The sequence below is a fragment of the Oncorhynchus masou genome, unplaced genomic scaffold (genome assembly GCF_036934945.1).
Source record: "Oncorhynchus masou masou isolate Uvic2021 unplaced genomic scaffold, UVic_Omas_1.1 unplaced_scaffold_2302, whole genome shotgun sequence".
Lineage (NCBI taxonomy): Eukaryota > Metazoa > Chordata > Actinopteri > Salmoniformes > Salmonidae > Oncorhynchus > Oncorhynchus masou.
Window position 1 is genome coordinate 32,501 of NW_027008769.1, and position 22,500 is coordinate 55,000.

Below are 22,500 nucleotides of genomic sequence, written 5' to 3' on the forward strand. Positions count from 1 at the left end.
TGATATGCAGTGCTTGATATAGGGCTTGATATGCAGGGCTGCTTGTTATACAGGGCTTGATATGCAGTGCTTGATATGCAGGGCTGCTTGTTATTCAGGGCTTGATATGCAGGGCTTGATATGCAGGGATGCTTGTTTGGCTTGATATACAGGGCTCTTGTTATACAGGGCTTGATATACAGGGCTTGGATATACAGGGCTGCTTGTTATACACATCTCAGGAGGGATTTGTCAGGGCTTGATATACCTTGATATGCAGGGATCTTGTTATCCAGGACTTGATATAAGGTTTGTTATACAGGGCTTGTTATGCAGGGCTTGATATTCATCTCCTTGTTATACAGGGTTTGATATCAGGGCTGCTTGTTATACAGGGCTTGATGTGCTTACAGGGCTTGATATGCACTGCTTTGTTATACAGGGCGTGTGTTTTGATATGCAGGGCTGGATATACAGGGCTGCTTGTTATACAGGGCTTGATATGCAGGGCTTGATATGCAGGGATGCTTGTTATACAGGGCTTGATATGCAGGGCTGCTTGTTATACAGGGCTTGATATGCAGGGTTTGATATGCAGGGCTGCTTGTTATACAGGGCTTGATATGCACACAGGGCTTGATATGAGGGCTTGATATGCAGGTTTTCTCAGGGCTTGATTTGACGCTTGTATACAGGGCTTGATATACAGGGCCCTTGTGATACAGGGCTTGACAGGGCTTGTCCTGTTGTTATACAGGGCTTGATATACACCTTGATAGCAGGGCTGCTTGTTATACAGGGCTTGATATGCAGTGCTTGATATGCAGGGCTGCTTGTTATACAGGGCTTGATATGCAGGGCTTGATATACAGGGCTGCTTGTTATACAGGGCTTGATATGCAGGGTTGATATGCAGGGATGCTTGTTATATGGTCCCTGCAGGGCTTGATATGCAGGGCTGCTTGTTATACATCCTCCAGGGCTGCTTGTTATCAGGGCTTGATATCACCAGGGCTGCTTGTTATACAGGGCTTGATATGCAGTGCTTGATATGCAGGCTTGATATCCAGGGCTTGATATGCAGGGCTGCTTGTTATACAGGGCTTGATATACAGGGCTTGATATCCAGGGCTGCTTGATTACAGGGCTTCCATGAGGGGAAAAAGTATTTGATCCCCTGCTGATTTTGTCCATTCGCCCACTGACAAAGAAATGCTCAGTCTATAATTTTAATGGTAGGTTCATTTGAACAGAATAACAACAACACAAAAAAATCCAGAAAAACGCATGTCAAAAATGTTATAAATTGATATAAATCGATATAAATCTTGTCCTTTGCAAAACATGACTCCAGTACTTGGTGGCAAAACCCTTGTTGGCAATCAGAGGTCAGACGTTTCTTGTGTTGGCCATGGTGGAGAGGTTTGCACACATCTCAGGAGGGATTTTGTCCCACTCCTCTTTGCAGATCTTCTCCAAGTCATTAAGGTTTGAGGCTGACGTTTGGCAACTCAAACCTTCAGCTTCCACAGATTTTCTATGGGATTAAGGTCTGGAGACTTAGGCCACTCCAGGACCTTAATGTGCTTCTTCCTGAGCCACTCCTTTGTTGCCTTGGCCGTTGTTTTGGGTCATTGTCATGCTGGAATACCCATCCACGACCCATTTCCAATGCCCTGGCTGAGGGAAGGAGGTTCTCACCCAAGATTTACGGTACCTGGCCCCGTCCATTCCCTTTGATGCAGTGAAGTTGTCCTGTTTAGCAGAAAAACATTATTGAGCATAATGTTTCCACCTCCATGTTTGATTTTGGGGATGGTTGGGGTCATAGGCAGCATTGTCCTCCTCCAAACACGGCAAGTTGAGTTGATGTTGATGTTTTCTTGGTGACTTGGTGACTATAGTGACTATGGTCCCTGCCTTGAGATCATTGACAAGATCCTTGATGGGCTGACAGGGCTTGATGCAACACGAGGTGGCATGCATGAACAGGGCATGATGAACAGTTTCTTGATTTGTACAGGGCTGTTGATCTCACAAGCTGCTTGGCATGGATGAACAGGGTCTACATCTTGTTGATGGACAGGGCTTGGATGTTCAGGGAATGATGATTGATTGCTTGATGAACAGGTGCTTGATGTACAGGGCTTGATTACAGGAGAACTCCCTTTGAACAGTGTGCTCCAATCTGATGTATAAAAGACAGGGCAGAAATCTTTCTGATTGAGAGGGGGCTTATTTGATCATTAAAATGCAAATCAATTTATAACATTATTGACATGCGTTTTTCTGGATTTTTGTTGTTGTTATTTTGTCTCTAACTGTTCAAATAAACCTACCATTAACATGGCTGCTTGTTATACAGGGCTTGATATGCAGGGCTTGATGTACAGGGCATGATGAACAGGGCTTGATGTACAGGGCTTGATGTTCAGGGCATGATGTACAGGGCTTGATGTACAGGGCTTGATGAACAGGGCATGATGAACAGGGCTTGATGAACAGGGCTTGATGTACAGGGCTTGATGTACAGGGCATGATGAACAGGGCATGATGAACAGGGCTTGATGTACAGGGCTTGATGTACAGGGCATGATGAACAGGGCTTGATGTACAGGGCATGATGTCTAAAGTAGTGCCCTATATAGGGAATAGGGCTCTGGTCTAAAGTAGTGCACTATATAGGGAATAGGGCTCTGGTCAAAAGTAGTGCACTATATAGGGAATAGGGCTCTGGTCTAAAGTAGTGCACTATATAGGGAATAGGGCTCTGGTCTAAAGAAGTGTACTATATAGGGAATAGGGCTATGGTCTAAAGTAGTGCACTATATAGGGAATAGGGCTCTGGTCTAAAGTAGTGCACTATATAGGGAATAGGGCTCTGGTCTAAAGTAGTGTACTATATAGGGAATAGGGCTCTGGTCTAAAGTAGTGTACTATATAGGGAATAGGGCTCTGGTCTAAAGTAGTGTACTATATAGGGAATAGGGCTTTGGTCTAAAGTAGTGCACTATATAGGGATTAGGGCTCTGGTCTAAAGTAGTGCACTATATAGGGAATAGGGCTCTGGTCTAAAGTAGTGCACTATATAGGGAATAGGGCTCTGGTCTAAAGTAGTGCACTATATAGGGAATAGGGCTCTGGTCTAAAGTAGTGCACTATATAGGGAATAGGGTTCTGGTCTATAGTAGTGCACTATATAGGGAATAGGGCTCTGGTCTAAAGTAGTGCACTATATAGGGAATAGGGCTCTGGTCTAAAGTAGTGCACTATATAGGGAATAGGGTTCTGGTCTATAGTAGTGCACTATATAGGGAATAGGGCTCTGGTCTAAAGTAGTGCACTATATAGGAATAGGGTTCTGGTCTATAGTAGTGCACTATATAGGGAATAGGGCTCTGGTCTAAAGTAGTGCACTATATAGGGAATAGGCTCTGGTCTATAGTAGTGCACTATATAGGGAATAGGGCTCTGGTCTAAAGTAGTGCACTATATAGGGAATAGGGCTCTGGTCTATAGTAGTGCACTATATATGTTATGTACTTGAGTGAAGACCAAAAAGCGGTTTTAACAGAAAACAGAGTTCTTTAATGAAAAACAGGAATGGCATAAATCCTCTTCCAACGTAGTCAATGGAACAAAAAGAACGTTAGTATAATGCAGGATGCACCTGCCAGGCAGACTCCGACAGGACAGGGACAAGGTGGAAGCAAACGGGACGACAGCTTGCTTCTGGCATCAAAAACACAAACAAGAATCAGACACTGAAAGTAGCAGGAACAGAGAGAGAAATAGAGACCTAATCAGAGGGGGAAGAGAGAACAGGTGTGAAAGAGTGAATGAGCTAGTTAGGGGGAGATGTAGAACAGCTGAAGAATGAGAGACAGAGAAGGTAACCTAAAAAGACCAGCAGAGAGAGACAGAGTGAAGAGAAAGGACAGGAACAGACATAACAAGACATGACAGTACCCCCCCACTCACCGAGCGCCTCCTGGCGCACTCGAGGAGGAAACCTGGCGGCAACGGAGGAAATCATCGATCACCGAACGGTCCAGCACGTCCCGAGAGGGAACCCAACTCCTCTCCTCAGGACCGTACCCCTCCCAATCCACTAGGTACTGATGACCACGGCCCCGAGGGCGCATGTCCAAAATCTTACGAACCCTGTAGATGGGTGCGCCTCGACAAGGATGGGGGGAGGGACGAGCGGGGGCGCGAAGAACGGGCTTAACACAGGAGACATGGAAGACCGGGTGAACGCGACGAAGATAGCGCGGGAGAAGAAGTCGCACTGCGACAGGATTAATGACCTGAGAAATACGGAACGGACCAATGAACCGCGGGGCCAACTTGCGAGAAGCTGTCTTAAGGGGAAGGTTCTGAGTGGAGAGCCATACTCTCTGACCGCAACAATATCTAGGACTCTTGGTCCTACGCTATTAGCGGCCCTCACAGTCTGCGCCCTATTACGGCAAAGTGCCGACCTGACCCCCTTCCAGGTGCGCTCGCAACGCTGGACAAAAGCCTGAGCGGAGGGGACGCAGGACTCGGCGAGCTGAGATGAGAACAGCGGAGGCTGGTACCCGAGGCTACTCTGAAAAGGGGATAGACCGGTAGCAGACGAGGGAAGCGAGTTGTGGGCGTACTCTGCCCAGGGGAGCTGTTCTGACCAAGACGCAGGGTTACGAAAAGAAAGACTGCGTAAAATGCGACCAACAGTCTGATTGGCCCGTTCGGCCGGACCGTTAGACTGGGGATGAAAGCCGGACGAGAGACTGACGGAAGCCCCAATCAAACGGCAAAACTCCCCTCCAAAATTGAGACGTGAACTGCGGGCCTCTGTCGGAAACGACGTCAGACGGAAGGCCATGAATTCGGGAAAACATTCTCGATAATGATCTGAGCCGTCTCCTTAGCAGAAGGGAGCTTATCGAGAGGAATGAAATGAGCCGCCTTAGAGAATCTATCGACAACCGTAAGAATAACTGTCTTCCCCGCTGATGAAGGCAGTCCGGTGATAAAATCTAAAGCGATGTGAGACCACGGTCGAGAGGGAATGGGAAGCGGTCTGAGACGGCCGGCAGGAGGAGAGTTCCCAGATTTAGTCTGCGCGCAGACCGAACAAGCGGCGACAAATCGACGCGCGTCACGTTCCCGAGTGGGCCACCAGAAACGCTGGCGAATGGAAGCGAGCGTACTTCCGAACGCTCGGGGTGGCCGGCTAACTTGGCAGAGTGGGCCCACTGAAGAACGGCCGGACGAGTAGGAACGGGAACGAACAGAAGGTTCCTAGGACAAGCTCGCGGCGACGGAGTGTGAGCGAGTGCTTGTTTTACCTGCCTCTCAATTCCCCAGACAGTCAACCCGACAACACGCCCGTCAGGGAGAATCCCCTCGGGGTCGGTGGAGACCTCAGAAGAACTGAAGAGACGAGATAAAGCATCAGGCTTGGTGTTTTTTGAGCCCGGACGATAAGAAATAACAAACTCGAAACGAGCGAAAAACAGAGCCCAACGAGCCTGACGCGCATTAAGTCGTTTGGCTGAACGGATGTACTCAAGGTTCCTATGGTCAGTCCAAACGACAAAGGAACGGTCGCCCCCTCCAACCACTGTCGCCATTCGCCTAGGGCTAAGCGGATGGCGAGCAGTTCGCGATTACCAACATCATAGTTACGTTCTGACGGCGATAAGCGATGAGAGAAAAACGCGCAAGGATGGACCTTGCCGTCAGAGAGAGAGCGCTGAGAAAGAATGGCTCCCACGCCCACCTCTGACGCGTCAACCTCAACAACAAACTGTCTAGAGATGTCAGGTGTAACAAGAATAGGTGCGGATGTAAAACGATTCTTAAGAAGATCAAAAGCTCCCTGGGCGGAAACGGACCACTTAAAGCACGTCTTAACAGAAGTAAGGGCTGTGAGGGGAGCTGCCACCTGACCGAAATTACGGATGAAACGACGATAGAAATTAGCGAAGCCCAGAAAGCGCTGCAGCTCGACGCGTGACTTAGGAACGGGCCAATCAATGACAGCCTGGACCTTAGCGGGATCCATCTTAATGCCCTCAGCGGGAAATAACGGAACCGAGAAAAGGGACAGAGGCGGCATGAAAAGTGCACTTCTCAGCCTTCACATAAAGACAGTTCTCCAAAAGGCGCTGGAGGACGCGTCGCACGTGCTGAACATGAATCGAGAGAGACGGTGAAAAAATCAGGATATCGTCCATGTAAACGAAAACAAAAATGTTCAGCATGTCTCTCAGGACGTCGTTAACTAGTGCCTGAAAGACAGCTGGAGCGTTAACGAGGCCGAAAGGAAGAACCCGGTATTCAAAGTGCCCTAACGGAGTGTTAAACGCCGTCTTCCACTCGTCCCCCTCCCTGATGCGCACGAGATGGTAGGCGTTACGAAGGTCCAATTTGGTGAAAAACCTGGCTCCCTGCAGGATCTCGAAGGCTGAAGACATAAGAGGAAGCGGATAACGATTCTTAACTGTTATGTCATTCAGCCCTCGATAATCCACGCATGGGCGCAGGGACCCGTCCTTCTTCTGAACAAAAAAAAAACCCCGCTCCGGCGGGAGAGGAGGAGGAGACTATGGTACCGGCGTCGAGCGAAACCGACAAATAATCCTCGAGAGCCTTACGTTCGGGAGCCGACAGAGAGTATAATCTACCCCGGGGGGAGTAGTTCCCGGAAGGAGATCAAACTACAGTCATACGACCGGTGTGGAGGGAGAGAAGTGGCCTTGGAACGACTGAACACCGTGCGCAGATCGTGATACTCCTCCGGCACCCCTGTCAAATCGCCAGGCTCCTCCTGTGAAGAAGAGACAGAGGAAACAGGAGGGATAGCAGACATTAAACAGGTCACATGACAAGAAACATTCCAGGATAGGATAGTATTACTAGACCAATTAATAGAAGGGTTATGGCGCACTAGCCAGGGATGACCCAAAACAACAGGTGTAAAAGGTGAACGAAAAATTAAAAAAGAAATGGTTTCGCTATGATTACCAGAGACAGTGAGGGTTAAAGGCAGCGTCTCACGCTGAATCTTGGGGAGAGAACTACCATCTAAAGCGAACAAGGCCGTGGGCTCCCTAACTGTCTGAGAGGAATGTCATGTTCCCGAGCCCAGGTCTCGTCCATAAAACAGCCCTCCGCCCCAGAGTCTATCAAGGCACTGCAGGAAGCAGATGAACCGGGCCAGCGGAGATGGACCGGAAAGGTAGTGCGTGATCCAGAAGGAGAGGCCTGAGTAGTTGCGCTCACCAGTAGCCCTCCCTTACTGATGAGCTCTGGCTTTTACTGGACATGAGGTGACAAAATGACCAGCGGAGCCGCAGTAGAGACAGAGGCGATTGGTGATTCTCCGTTCCTTCTCCTTGGCCGAGATGCGGATACCCCCCAGCTGCATAGGCTCAGCATCCGAGCCGGCGGAGGAGGGTGGCAGTGATGCGGCAGGTGGCAGTGATGTGGAGAGGGAGCAACGGAGAACGCGAGCTCCTTTCCACGAGCTCGGCGACGAAGATCAAACCGTCGCTCTATGCGAATAGCGAGAGCTATTAAGGAGTCCAGACTGGAAGGAACCTCCCGGGAGAGGATCTCATCCTTAACCTCGACGAGGAGACCCTCCAGAAAACGAGCGAGCAAAGCCGGCTCGTTCCAGTCACTAGAGGCAGCGAGAGTGCGAAAACTCAATAGAATAATCCGTTATGGATCGATTCCCCTGACATAGGGAAGACAGGGCCCTGGAAGCCTCCTCCCCAAAAAACAGAACGGTCAAAAACCCGTATCATCTCCTCCTTAAAGTCCTGATACTGGTTAATACACTCAGCCCTCGCTCCCAGATTGCCGTGCCCCACTCACGCGCCCGTCCGGTAAGGAGAGAAATGGCGTAGGCGATGCGGGCTGCGCTCCTGGAGTAAGTGTTGGGCTGGAGAGAGAACACCACATCACACTGAGTGAGGAATGAGCGGCACTCAGTGGGCTCCCCAGAGTAACACGGCGGGTTGTTGATCCTGGGCTCCGGAGACTCGGAAACCCTGGAAGTGGGCGGTGGATCGAGGTGGAGTTGGTGAACCTGTCTTGTGAGGTCGGAGACTTGGACGGCCAGGGTTTCAACGGCATGTCGAGCAGCAGACAATTCCTCCTCGCGTCTGCCTAGCATCGCTCCCTGGATCTCGACGGCGGAGTGAAAAGGGTCCGGAGCCGCTGGGTCCATTCTTGTTCTGATTCTTCTGTTATGTACTTGAGTGAAGACCCAAAAGCGGTTTTAACAGAAAACAGAGTTCTTTAATGAAAACAGGAATGGCATTAATCCTCTTCCAACGTAGTCAATGGAACAAAAAGAACGTTAGTATAATGCAGGATGCACCTGCCAGGCGGACTCCGACAGGATAGGACAAGGTGGAAGCAAACGGGACGACAGCTTGCTTCTGGCATCAAAAACACAAACAAGAATCAGACACTGAAAGTAGCAGGAACAGAGAGAGAAATAGAGACCTAATCAGAGGGGGAAGAGAGAACAGGTGTGAAAGAGTGAATGAGCTAGTTAGGGAGATGTAGAACAGCTGAAGAATGAGAGACAGAGAAGGTAACCTAAAAAGACCAGCAGAGAGAGACAGAGTGAAGAGAAAGGACAGGAACAGACATAACAAGACATGACAATATAGGGAATAGGGCTCTGGTCTAAAGTAGTGCACTATAGGGAATAGGGCTCTGGTCTAAAGTAGTGCACTATATAGGGAATAGGGCTCTGGTCTAAAGTAGTGCACTATATAGGGAATAGGGCTCTGGTCTAAAGTAGTGCACTATATAGGAATAGGGCTCTGGTCTAAAGTAGTGCACTATATAGGAATAGGCCTCTGGTCTAAAGTAGTGCACTATATAGAGAATAGGGTTCTGGTCTATAGTAGTGCACTATATAGGAATAGGGCTCTGGTCTAAAGTAGTGCATTATATAGGGAATAGGGCTCTGGTCTAAAGTATTGCACTATATAGGGAATAGGGTTCTGGTCTATAGTAGTGCACTATATAGGGAATAGGGCTCTGGTCTAAAGTAGTGCACTATATAGGGAATAGGGCTCTGGTCTAAAGTAGTGCACTATATAGGAATAGGGCTCTGGTCTAAAGTAGTGCACTATATAGGGAATAGGGTTCTGGTCTATAGTAGTGCACTATATAGGGAATAGGCTCTGGTCTAAAGTAGTGCACTATATAGGGAATAGGCTCTGGTCTAAAGTAGTGCACTATATAGGGAATAGGGCTCTGGTCTAAAGTAGTGCACTATATAGGGAATAGGGCTCTGGTCTAAAGTAGTGCACTATATAGGGAATAGGGCTCTGGTCTAAAGTAGTGCACTATATAGGGAATAGGGTTCTGGTCTAAAGTAGTGCACTATATAGGGAATAGGGCTCTGGTCTAAAGTAGTGCACTATATAGGGAATAGGGCTCTGGTCTATAGTAGTGTACTATATAGGGAATAGGGCTCTGGTCTAAAGTAGTGCACTACATAGGGAATAGGGCTCTGGTCTAAAGTAGTGTACTATATAGGGAATAGGGCTCTGGTCTAAAGTAGTGCACTATATAGGGAATAGGGCTCTGGTCTAAAGTAGTGTACTATATAGGGAATAGGCCTGTGGTCTAAAGTAGTGCACTATATAGAGAATAGGGTTCTGGTCTATAGTAGTGCACTATATAGGGAATAGGGCTCTGGTCTATAGTAGTGCGCTATATAGGGAATAGGGCTCTGGTCTAAAGTAGTGCACTATATAGGGAATAGGGCCCTGGTCAAAAGTAGTGCACTATATAGGGAATAGGGCTCCTTTTTAGGAAGCAGCCTGAGTTATGAACAATCGTAACATTTATGGTGAGTGATGTTTTCATCTAAACTAGGAGTTAGGATTGGCTAAGATTCTGACCTATCCAAAGCATTGTGCCATGTTAATTATGACCTTAGGATTGGCTAAGATTCTGACCTATCCAAAGCATTGTGCCATGTTAATTATGACCTTAGGATTGGCTAAGATTCTGACCTATCCAAAGCATTGTGCCATGTTAATTATGACTTTAGGATTGGCTAAGATTCTGGCCTATCCAAAGCATTGTGCCATGTTAATTATGACCTTAGGATTGGCTAAGATTCTGGCCTATCCAAAGCATTGTGCCATGTTAATTATGGCCCCAGTGGTTTAAAGGTGTTGTAACATGATCATATCAGATGATGTATTTAGGTACTAGTTGTCTGTCACAGCCCTGGATATGTGGAAACTTGTATTCCCAAGTTATGCATTCTATCATTCCAGTCATTAACATTGTTTTCAAATCAGGCTCCAAGGCCACCCAGCGTTGTGGAGATTAGTGTGATCCTCTCTTCAGTCCTCCTGTCCTCCACCTCCTGTCCTCCTCCTCCTGTCCTCCTCCTCCTGTCCTCCTCCTCCTCCTCCTGATTCCTCCCTGTCCTCCATCCTGTCCTCCTCCTCCTGTCCTCCTCATTGTCCTCCTCCTCCTGTCCACCTCATCCTGTCCACCTCATCCCTGTCCCTTCCTCCTGTCCTCCACCTCCTGTCCTCCTCCACCTTAAAGGTCCTGGGGCCACTCTTTTACATATCCTCCTCCCCAGCGGGAATGAACCTTACGCCTCCTGCAAGCGCCATGCCTACCGACTGAGCCACCAGGACACAGGTCCTCCTCCTCCTGTCCTCCTCCTCCTCCTCCTGTCCTCCTCCTCCTGTCCTCCTCCTCCCTTCCTCCTCCCTCCTGTCCTCCTCCTCCCCTGTCCTCCTCCTCCTCCTCCTCCTCCTCCTGTCCTACTCCTCCTGTCCTCTTCCTGTCCTCCCTCCTCCTGTCCTCCTCCTCCTGTCCTCCTCCTCCTCCTGTCCTCCTCCTCCTGTCCTCCTCCTGTCCTCCTCCTCCCTGTCCTCCACCTCCTGTCCTCCCTCCTCCTGTCCTCCCTCCTCCTCCTCCTCCTATCCTGTCCTCCAAGTCCTCCTCCCCTCCTGTCCTCCTCCTCCTGTCCTCCTCCTGTCCTCCTCCTCCCTGTCCTCCCCTCCTCCTCCTGTCCCTCCTCCTCCTGTCCTAACCTCCTGTCCTCCTCCTGTCCTCCTCCTCCTGTCCTCCTCCTCCACTCCACCTCCTGTCCTCCTCCTCCTGTCCTCCTCCCTCCTGTTCTCCTCCTCCTCCTCCTCCTGTCCTCATCCTGTCCTCCTCCCTCCTGTCCTCCTCCTGTCCTCCACCTCCTCCCTCCTCCTGTCCTCCTCCTCCTGTCCTCCTCCTCCTGTCCTCCTCCTCCTGTCCTCCTCCTCCTCCTGTCCTCCACCTCCTGTCCTCCTCCTCCCTCCTCCTGTCCTCCTCCTCCTGTCCTCCTCCTGTCCTCCTCCCCTCCCTCCTCCTCCTCCTCCTGTCCTCCTCCTCCTGTCCTCCCCTCCTGTCCTCCTCCTCCTCCTGTCCTCCTCCTCCTCCTACTCCTGTCCTCCACCTCCTGTCCTCCTCCTCCTGTCCTCCACCTCCTGTCCTCCTCCTCCTGTCCTCCTCCTCCTGTCCTCCTCCTCCTGTCCACCTCCTGTCCTCCTCCTCCCCTGTCCTCCTCCTCCTCCTCCTGTCCTCCACCTCCTGTCCTCCTCCTGTCCTCATCCTGTCCTCCACATCCTGTCCTCCTCCTCCTGTCCACCTCCTCCTGTCCTCCTCTATCCTGTCCTCCTCCTCCTGTCCTCCTCCACCTCCTGTCCTCCTCCTCCTCATCCTCCTCCTCCTGTCCTCCTCCTCCTCCTGTCCTCCACCTCCTGTCCTCCTCCTCCTGTCCTCCTCCTCCTGTCCTCCTCCTCCTCCTGTCCTCCCTCCTCCTGTCCTCCTCCTCCTGTCCTCCTGCTCCTGTCCTCCTCCTCCTGTCCTCCCTCCTCCTGTCCTCCACCTCCTGTCCTCCTCCTCCTCCTCCTCCTGTCCTCCTCCTCCTGTCCTCCTCCTCCTGTCCTCCTCCTCCTCCTGTCCTCCTCCTCCTGTCCTCCTCCTCCTGTCCTCCACCTCCTGTCCTCCTCCTCCTCCTCCTGTCCTCCTCCTCCTGTCCTCCTCCTGTCCTGTCCTGTCCCCCTCCTGTCCTCCTCCTCCTGTCCTCCTCCTCCTGTCCTCCTCCTGTCCTCCACCTCCTGTCCTCCTGTCCTGTCCTCATCCTGTCCTCCCATCCTGTCTTCCTCCTCCTGTCCTCCTGTCCTCCTCCTCCTGTCCTCCTCCCCTCCTGTCCTCCTCCTCCTCTCATCCTGTCCTCCTCCTCCTGTCCTCCTCCTCCCGTCCTCCTCCTCCTCCTGTCCTCCTCCTCCCTGTCCTCCACCTCCTGTCCTCCTCCTCCCGTCCTCCCACCTCCTGTCCTCCTCCTCCTGTCCTCCCTCCTCCTCCTGTCCTCCTCATCCTGTCCTCCTCATCCTGTCCTCCACCTCCTGTCCTCCTCCTCCTGTCCTCCTCATCCTGTCCTCCTCACCTCCTGTCCTCCACCTCCTGTCCTCCTCCTCCCTCTCATCCTGTCCTCCCTCCTCCTGTCCTCCTCCTGTCCTCCTCCTCCTGTCCTCCTCCTCCTGTCCTCCTCCTCCTGTCCTCCTCCTGTCCCCTCCTCCTGTCCTCCTGTCCTCCTCCTCCTGTCCTCCTCCTGTCCTCCTCCTCCCTCCTCCTCCTCCTGTCCTCCTCTCCTGTCCTCCTCCTCCTCCTCCTCCTGTCCTCCTCCTCCTGTAGTCCTCCTGTCCTCCCATCCTGTCCTCCCTCCTCCTGTCCACTCATCCTGTCCCTCCTCCTCCTGTCCACCTCATCCTGTCCTCCTCCTCCTGTCCTCCTCCCACCTGCCTCCTGGTCCTCCTCTCATCCTGTCCTCCTCCTCCTGTCCTCCTCCTCCTGTCCTCCTCCTCCTCCTGTCCTCCTCCTCCTCCTGTCCTCCACCTCCTGTCCTCCTCTCCTGTCCACTTCCTGTCCTCCTCCTCCTGTCCTCCACCTCCTGTCCTCCTCATCCTGTCCTCCTCCTCCTGTCCTCCACCTCCTGTCCTCCTCCTCCTGTCCTCCTCCTCCTCCTGTCCTCCACCTCCTGTCCTCCCTCATCCTGTCCTCCACCTCCTGTCCTCCTCCTCCTGTCCTCCTCCTCCTCCTGTCCTCCACCTCCTGTCCTCCCATCCTGTCCTCCCTCCTGTCCTCCACCTAGTCCTGTCCTCCACCTCCTGTCCTCCTCCTCCTGTCCTTCCTCCTGTCCTCCTCCTGTCCTCTTCCTCCTGTCCTCCTCCTCCTCCTGTCCTCCTCTCCTGTCCTCCTCCTGTCCTCCTCCTGTCCTCCTCCTCCTGTCCTCATCCTGTCCTCCACCTCCTGTCCTCCTCCTGTCCTCATCCTGTCCTCCACATCCTGTCCTCCTCCTGTCCACCCATCCTGTCCTCCTCCTCCTGTCCACCTCATCCTGTCCTCCTCCTCCTGTCCTCCTCCACCTCCTGTCCTCCCTCCTCCCCCTCTCATCCTGTCCTCCACCTCCTGTCCTCCTCCTCCTGTCCTCCTCCTCCTCCCCTGTCCTCCTCATCCTGTCCTCCTCATCCTGTCCTCCACCTCCTGTCCTCCTCCTCCTGTCCTCCCATCCTGTCCTCTCCCATCCTGTCCTCCACCTCCTGTCCTCCTCCTCCTGTCCTCCTCCTCTCTCATCCTGTCCTCCTCCTCCTGTCCTCCTCCTGTCCTCCTCCTCCTGTCCTTCTCCTCCTGTCCTGTCCTCCTGTCCTCCTCCTGTCCTCCTCCTGTCCTCCTCCTCCTCCTCCTGTCCTCCTCCTCCTGTCCTCCTCCTGTCCTCCCTCCTGTCCTCCTGTCCTCCTCCTCCTGTCCTCCTCCTCCTGTCCTCCACCTCCTGTCCTCCTCCTGTCCTCATCCTGTCCTCCACATCCTGTCCTCCTCCTCCTGTCCACCTCATCCTGTCCTGTCCACCCATCCTGTCCTCCTCCTCCTGTCCTCCTCCACCTCCTGTCCTCCCTCATCCTGTCCCTCCTCCTCCTGTCCTGTCCTCCTCCTCCCTCCTGTCCTCCTCCTCCTCCTGTCCTCCACCTCCTGTCCTCCTCCTCCTGTCCACTTCCTGTCCTCCTCCTCCTGTCCTCCACCTCCTGTCCTCCTCCTCCTGTCCTCCTCCTCCTGTCCTCCACCTCCTGTCCTCCTCCTCCTGTCCTCCTCCTCCTCCTGTCCTCCACCTCCTGTCCTCCTCCTCCTGTCCTCCACCTCCTGTCCTCCTCCTCCTGTCCTCCTCCTCCTCCTGTCCTCCTCCTCCTGTCCTCCTCCTGTCCTCCTCCTCCTGTCCTCCACCTCCTGTCCTCCTCCTCCTGTCCTCCTCCTCCTGTCCTCCTCCTCCTGTTGTTAGGAACCTAGTGGTTAGAGCGTTGGACTAATAACCAGAGGTAGCCTAGTGGTTCGTCCACCCTCCTAATAACCATCAGGTGCCTAGTGGTTAGTCTGTGACTAATCCCAGGTAGCCTGGTAGAGCGTTGGACTAATAACCAGCAGGTAGCCTAGTGGCTTAGAGTGTGGATCAATAACCAGCAGGTGCCTCTGGTAGAGTTGGCTGGACTAGTAACATCAGCAGGTAGCCTAGTGGTTAGAGTGTAGGACTAATAACCATCAGGTCCAGCCTAGTGGTTAGAGTGTAGGACTAATAACCAGCAGGTAGCCTAGTGGTTAGAGCGTTGGACTAATCATCAGGTAGCCTAGTGGTTAGAGTGTTGGACTAATAACCAGCAGGTAGCCTAGTGGTAGGCGTTGTAATAACCAGCAGGGATGTAGAGTTGGACTCTAGCCTAGTGAAGCGTTCATCATCACCTAGTTTAGTCCGTTGGACTAATCCTGTAGTGGTTAGAGTGTTGGACTAATAACCAGATGTAGTGGTTAGGCTGGACTAACCAGCAGGTAGCCTAGTGAATCTAATCATCAGGTAGCCTAGTGGTTAGAGTGTAGGACTAATAACCAGCAGGTAGCCTAGTCCTTAGGCGTTGACTAATAACCAGCAGGTAGCCTATGTTAGAGTGTTGGACTAATAACCAGCAGGTAGCCTAGTGGTTAGAGCTTGACTAGGAACCAGCAGGTAGCCTAGTGGTTAGAGCGTTGGACTAATAACCAGCAGGTAGCCTAGTGGTTAGAGCTTTGGACTAATAACCAGTTGTAGCCTAGTGGTTAGAGCGTTGGACTAATAACCAGCAGGTAGCCAGTGGTTAGAGCCTGGACTAATAACCAGCAGGTAGCCTAGTGGTTAGAGCGTTGACTAGTAACCAGCAGGAGCCTAGTGGTTAGAGTGTTGGACTAATAACCAGCAGGTAGCCTATAATATATAATAATATATCCCATTTAGCAGACCTTTTGTCCTCCTCCCTGTCCTCCTACAAGTCGGCTGTCCACTACTTTTTTACATATGGGTGATCCTCCCAGCGGGAATCGAACCCACGTAGGCTGTCCTTGACTGAGCCACACAGGACCTAGCCACACAAGCCTAGTGGTTAGAGCGTTGGACTAATAACCAGCAGGTAGCCTAGTGGTTAGGAGCCTTGGACTAATAACCAGCAGGTAGCCTAGTGGTTAGAGCGTTGACCAATAACCAGCAGGTAGCCTAGTGGTTAGAGCGTTGACTTAACCAGCAGGTAGCCTAGTGGTTAGAGTTGGACTAATCAGGTAGCCTAGTGGTTAGATGGACCATAACCATCAGGTAGCCTAGTGGTTAGAGTGTTTTAACCAGCAGGTCCTAGTGGTTAGAGCTTGTTAACCAGCAGGTAGAGTGGTTAGAGTTGGACTAATAACCAGCAGGTAGCCTAGTGGTTAGAGCGTTGGACTAATAACCAGCAGGTAGCCTAGTGGTTAGACCTTGGACCAGTAACCAGCAGGTCCCAGTGGTTAGAGCTTGGAGTGGTAGCCTAGTGGTTAGAGGTTGGACCAATAACCAGCAGGTAGCCAGTGGTTAGAGTGTAGAGGTGGCAGGTGGGAGTGGTTAGAGCGTTGGACTAGTAATCAGCAGGTAGCCTAGTGGTTAGAGCGTTGGCTCTAGTAACCAGCAGGTAGCCTAGTGGTTAGAGCGTTGGACTAGTGGTTAGAGCGTTGGACTAATAACCAGCAGGTAGCCTAGTGGTTAGAGGTAGAGGTGGCAGGTAGCCTAGTGGTTAGAGCTTGGACTAGTAACCAGCAGGTAGCCTAGTGGTTAGAGCGTTGGACTAGTAACCAGCAGGTAGCCTAGTGGTTAGAGCGTTGGACTAATAATCAGCAGGTAGCCTAGTGGTGTAGGCTTGTTGGGACTAATAACCAGCAGGTAGCCTAGTGGTTAATCATCAGTAACCAGCAGGTAGCCTAGTGGTTAGAGGTTGGACTAATAACCAGCAGGTAGCCTAGTGGTTAGAGCGTTGGACTAATAACCGAAAGGTCTGACTTAGTCCCTGCTGTAAACATGTTCTGTGTCCCAAATGCCTCTGGTCAGAAGTAGCGCACTAATTAGGGAATAGGGTGGAATCATGCCTCATCTTGTCTGTGTGTCTGTCTGCAGCACACCACCACAAATTCGAGCTCGTCTTCAGACACACGTTGAAAACGTCCCTGAGGAAAAAATGTCAACATAAAATGTGTTATTCTGTGAATCATCATCATCATCATCATCATCATCACCTTTTAGTCCTGTAGGCTTGTTGGGATGTAGTTGGCTCTAGTCTGTGAATCATCATCACCTTTTAGTCCTGTAGGCTTGTTGGGATGTAGTTGGCTCTAGTCTGTGAATCATCATCACCTTTTAGTCCCGTAGGCTTGTTGGGATGTAGTTGGCTCTAGTCTGTGAATCATCATCACCTTTTAGTCCTGTAGGCTTGTTGGGATGTAGTTGGCTCTAGTCTGTGAATCATCATCACCTTTTAGTCCTGTAGGCTTGTTGGGATGTAGTTGGCTCTAGTCTGTGAATCATCATCACCTTTTAGTCCTGTAGGCTTGTTGGGATGTAGTTGGCTCTAGTCTGTGAATCATCATCACCTTTTAGTCCTGTAGGCTTGTTGGGATGTAGTTGGCTCTAGTCTGTGAATCATCATCACCTTTTAGTCCTGTAGGCTTGTTGGGATGTAGTTGGCTCTAGTCTGTGAATCATCATCACCTTTTAGTCCTGTAGGCTTGTTGGGATGTAGTTGGCTCTAGTCTGTGAATCATCATCACCTTTTAGTCCTGTAGGCTTGTTGGGATGTAGTTGGCTCTAGTCTGTGAATCATCATCACCTTTTAGTCCTGTAGGCTTGTTGGGATGTAGTTGGCTCTAGTCTGTGAATCATCATCACCTTTTAGTCCTGTAGGCTTGTTGGGATGTAGTTGGCTCTAGTCTGTGAATCATCATCACCTTTTAGTCCTGTAGGCTTGTTGGGATGTAGTTGGCTCTAGTCTGTGAATCATCATCACCTTTTAGTCCTGTAGGCTTGTTGGGATGTAGTTGGCTCTAGTCTGTGAATCATCATCACCTTTTAGTCCTGTAGGCTTGTTGGGATGTAGTTGGCTCTAGTCTGTGAATCATCATCACCTTTTAGTCCTGTAGGCTTGTTGGGATGTAGTTGGCTCTAGTCTGTGAATCATCATCACCTTTTAGTCCTGTAGGCTTGTTGGGATGTAGTTGGCTCTAGTCTGTGAATCATCATCACCTTTTAGTCCCGTAGGCTTGTTGGGATGTAGTTGGCTCTAGTCTGTGAATCATCATCACCTTTTAGTCCTGTAGGCTTGTTGGGATGTAGTTGGCTCTAGTCTGTGCTTTGACGTTAGGTGACGGATAGGCTAGTCACCTCGAGAGCGGTAGGGGTGTGTGTGTGTGTGTGTGTGTGTGTGTGTGTGTGTGTGTGTGTGTGTGTGTGTGTGTGTGTGTGTGTGTGTGTGTGTGTGTTTGGAGATGTAGGTGGTGTGATAGGCTAGTCACCTTGAGCGGTGTGTGTGTGTGTGTGTGTGTGTGTGTTTGGCAGATAAGAGATAATCTCAGCAGAGAGATGAGAGACGAGCCACCTGCAGAGGGAATCTCTCTGAGACAGTGGAGGACTGGCCATAGGCGGTAAGAGTTGACGGCCCATCTTTAGCCCCAAAATTATCACTATTTGGCTGATAATGTAGGCCTTCAAGGGAAATTGCATTGGCCATTCATCATTGCCTTTCCTGATAAGTACAACATAGCATAGTTTTCCACCCAGTCATCACTACACTCAGATTGACTTAGTTACCATCGCAAAGCCATGCTATATTTACCGTGCATTCCTGTTTGGTTGGGGAAGGGATACCTACACTAGAATTCCCCTGGGACCTGGGACCTGGAAGAGGAGGGAGAGGAGGAGGTGGAGGAGGAGGTGGAGAGGAGGAGGAGGGAGGAGGAGGAGGTGGAGGAGGAGGTGGGGAGGAGGAGGACCAGGTTCCCCTGGAGGTGGAGACAGTGGAAGATGAGGGAGGAGGAGGGAGGAGGGTGGAGGAGGAGGAGGAGGTGGAGGAGGAGGAGGTGGAGGAGGAGGGAGAGGACTATATTTACCGTGCATTCCTGTTTGGTTGGGGAAGGGATACCTACACTAGAATTCCCCTGGGACCTGGGACCTGGAAAGAGGGAGGGAGAGGGGAGGAGGAGGAGGAGGAGGTGGAGGAGGAGGTGGAGAGGAGGGAGAGGACAATATTTACCGAGCATTCCTGTTTGGTTGGGGAAGGGATACCTACACTAGAATTCCCTGGAACCTGGGACCTGGAAGATGGGGAGGGAGTGAGGAGGTGGAGGAGGAGGAGGTGGAGGAGGAGGTGGAGGAGGAGGAGGTGGGGGAGGAGGAGGAGGTGGAGAGGAGAGGAGGAGGTGGAGGAGGAGGGAGGAGGAGGAGGTGGAGGAGGAGGGAGAAGACTATATTTACCGTGCATTCCTGTTTGGTTGGGGAAGGGATACCTACACTAGAATTCCCCTGGAACCTGGAAGAGGAGGGAGAGGAGGAGGAGGTGGAGGAGGAGGAGGAGGAGGAGGGAGAGGAGGAGGAGGTGGAAGAGGAGGAGGAGGTGGGGGAGGAGGGAGGAGGAGGTGGTAGAGGAGGAGGAGAGGTGGGAGGAGGAGGAGGTGGGGGAGGAGGAGGTGGGGGAGGAGGAGGGGAGGAGGAGGAGGTGGAGGAGGAGGAGGAGGGGGGAGGAGGAGGTGGCATTCCTGTTTGGTTGGGGAGGATACCTGGTGGAGGAGGAGGTGACCTGGAAGATGAGGGAGAGGAGGAGGAGGAGGTGGAGGAGGAGGAGGTGGGGGAGGAGGAGGTGGAGGAGGAGGAGGAGGTATTTAGGTGGGATTCCTGTTTGGAGGGGTGGAGGAGATAGAGGAGGTGAGGGAGGAATTCCCTGGAAGGAGGACCTGGAAGAGGAGGGGAGAGGAGGAGGAGGTGGAGGAGGAGGAGGAGGAGGGAGAGGAGGAGGAGGAGGAGGTGGAAGAGGAGGAGGAGGTGGGGAGGAGGAGGAGGAGGATAGATAGGAGGTGGAGAGGAGGGAGGTGGAAGGAGGAGGATGTTTGGTGGGGGAGGAGGATTCCCTGGAACCTGGGGGAAGAGGAGGGAGGAGGAGGAGGAGGTGGAGGAGGAGTGGAGGAGGAGGTGGAGGAGGGGGGAGGAGGGAGAGGAGAATTTACTGGCATTCCTGTTTGGTTGGGGAAGGGATACCTACACTAGATTCCCCTGGGACCTGGGAGGAGGGAGGAGGAGGTGGAGGAGGAGGTGGAGGAGGTGGTGGAGGAGGAGGTGGAAGGGAGGGAGAGGAGGGAGAGGACTATATTTACTGTGCATTCCTGTTTGGTTGGGGAGGGATACCTACTTCTAGGATTCCCTGGGACCTGGGGGAAGAGGAGGGAGAGGAGAATGTTGAAGAGGAGGAGGAGGAGGAAGAGGAGGAGAGGAAGGAGGATTTAGTGGAGGAGGAGGAGGAGGAGGGGGAGGAGGTGGAGGAGGAGGAGGAGGAGGGAGGGAAGAGGAGGAGGAGGAGGAGGAGGAGGTGGAGAGGAGGGAGGAGGAGGAGGTGGGAGAGGAGGAGGTGGGAGGAGGAGGAGAGGAGGAGGAGGTGGAGAGAGGAGGAGGAGGTGGAGAGGAGGGAGGAGGAGGAGGTGGGAGGAGGTGGAGGAGGTGGAGGAGGAGGAGGGAGGAGGAGGAATGTGGAAGAGGAGGTGGAGGTGGAAGAGAAGGAGGTGAGAGGAGAAGTTAGAAGAGGAGGAGAGGAGGAGGAGGAGGTGGAAGAGGAGGAGGTGGAGGAGGAGGAGGGAGAGTAGGAGGAAGAGGAGGAGGAAGAGGAGGAGGACGAGGCAGTCGCAGAGACACAAGAAGAAGAAGCCGTTGTGCTCCCCGTCTGAGACAGTTAATTAAATGTTATTGGTGGCGTACACACCTCTGCCAGATTATATCGCAAGTGCAGCGATAACCCAACTACATGGAACCCAAAAGAGTTCTACATGGAACCCAAAAGGGTTCTCCTGTGGGAGACAGTGGAAGAACCCTTTTAGGGAGCACTCTGTCGGGTTCCATGTAGAAACATTTCCCCGAGAGGGTTCTACGTGGTTCTCCTGTGGGAGACAACGGAAGAACCCTTTTAGGTTGCACTCTGTCGGGTTCCATGTAGAAACATTTCCCGAGAGGTTCTACGTGGTTCTCCTGTGGGAGACAGCGGAAGAACCCTTTAGGGAGCACTCTGTCGGGTTCCATGTAGAAACATTTCCCCGAGAGGGTTCTACGTGGTTCTCCTGTGGGAGACAACGGAAGAACCCTTTTAGGTAGCACTCTGTCGGGTTCCATGTAGAAACATTTCCCCCGAGAGGGTTCTACGTGGTTCTCCTGTGGGAGACAGTGGAAGAACCCTTTTAGGTAGCACTCTGTCGGGTTCCATGTAGAAACATTTCCCCGAGAGGGTTCTACGTGGTTCTCCTGTGGGAGACAACGGAAGAACCCTTTTAGGGAGCACTCTGTCGGGTTCCATGTAGAAACATTTCCCCGAGAGGGTTCTACGTGGTTCTCCTGTGGGAGACAATGGAAGAACCCTTTTAGGTAGCACTCTGTCGGGTTCCATGTAGAAACATTTCCCCCGAGAGGGTTCTACGTGGTTCTCCTGTGGGAGACAGTGGAAGAACCCTTTTAGGTAGCACTCTGTCGGGTTCCATGTAGAAACATTTCCCCGAGAGGGTTCTACGTGGTTCTCCTGTGGGAGACAGTGGAAGAACCTTTGGAACCCTTTTTCCAAAGAGTGTACTTCTGACCAGGGCCCATAGTGGACTGATTACAGTGAAGCTGCTAGTGTTAGACCAGCTGAAAGACTGGAACAAGATGTCACTTCCTGTCTGACATACCTGCTTATCTTGCTGATACTCCTCTGATATAACACATGGAGGGAGGGGGAGGGAGGGAGGGAGGGAGGGAGGAGGGAGGGAGGGAGGGAGGGAGGGAGGGAGGGAGGGAGAGAGAAGGGAGAGAGAGGGAGGGATATTTAGAGGGAGGGGAGAGGGTTCTACATAGAACCTAAAAGGGTTCTTCAAAGGGTTCTCCTATGGGGAGAGCCAAAGTATGTTCTGGAACCCTATCATATTCTAAGGGTGTTTAACTGATTGTAAGTGGCTCTGCTACATTTCAAAGATTCAAATGTCATGTTCATGTACTTGTTTTTTCTGTTATCCTGCAGGGGGGATAAATAAATAACAACTATCATATATGAGATTTATTTCTAGATTTATTTCTAGATTTATTTCTTTATATTTTTCTCGATTTATTTCTTGATTTATTTCTAGATTTAGTGTCTATATGTTGTGTCTAATGACGAGTCTTGTGTTTGCTTTGCAGAAAGCCCTGGCCTCTGGAGAGAAGAGATTAAAGGCAGACCCAGGAAATGGGTGAGTCACCTTTGACCTCATTCCACCAAACACTGAATGGGTGTGTTGTGTGTGTGATGTATTTAGTGCGTGTGCGTGTGCGCGTGTGTGTGGTGCGTGATATGCGCGTGTGATTGTGGGTGTGCCTAGTATATGGAAATCTTACGACACAAACAAACTCTTCCACAAGGCGTTTTATTTAAACTTAAAGGGTATGTTAGAGGTACTGGATATATTTAGATTAAAGGGTATGTTAGAGGTACTGGATATATTTAGATTAAAGGGTATGTTAGAGGTACTGGATATATTTAGATTAAAGGGTATGTTAGAGGTACTGGATATATATAGATTAAAGGGTATGTTAGAGGTATCAGGGTGGATATATATAGATTAAAGGGTATGTTAGAGGTACTGGATATATTTAGATTAAAGGGTATGTTAGAGGTACTGGATATATTTAGATTAAAGGGTATGTTAGAGGTATCAGGGTGGATATATATAGATTAAAGGGTATGTTAGAGGTACTGGATATATTTAGATTAAAGGGTATGTTAGAGGTACTGGATATATTTAGATTAAAGGGTATGTTAGAGGTACAGGGGTGGATATATATAGATTAAAGGGTATGTTAGAGGTACTGGATATATTTAGATTAAAGGGTATGTTAGAGGTACTGGATATATTTAGATTAAAGGG

General features: G+C 51.3%; 1 protein-coding gene across 1 annotated transcript in view; it reads left to right on the top strand.

The window, feature by feature from the left end:
- LOC135533267 (high mobility group protein HMGI-C-like) overlaps positions 1–21,825 on the top strand; it is a gene marked incomplete at its 3' end in the record, with an annotated part of 41,977 nt that extends 20,152 nt beyond the window's left edge. The window contains exon 3 of the mRNA XM_064960670.1: positions 21,776–21,825. Within this exon, the coding sequence (XP_064816742.1) occupies positions 21,776–21,825 (50 nt within the window). The remainder of the gene's footprint in view (positions 1–21,775) is intronic.
- Between the last annotated feature and the right edge of the window lie 675 nt (positions 21,826–22,500).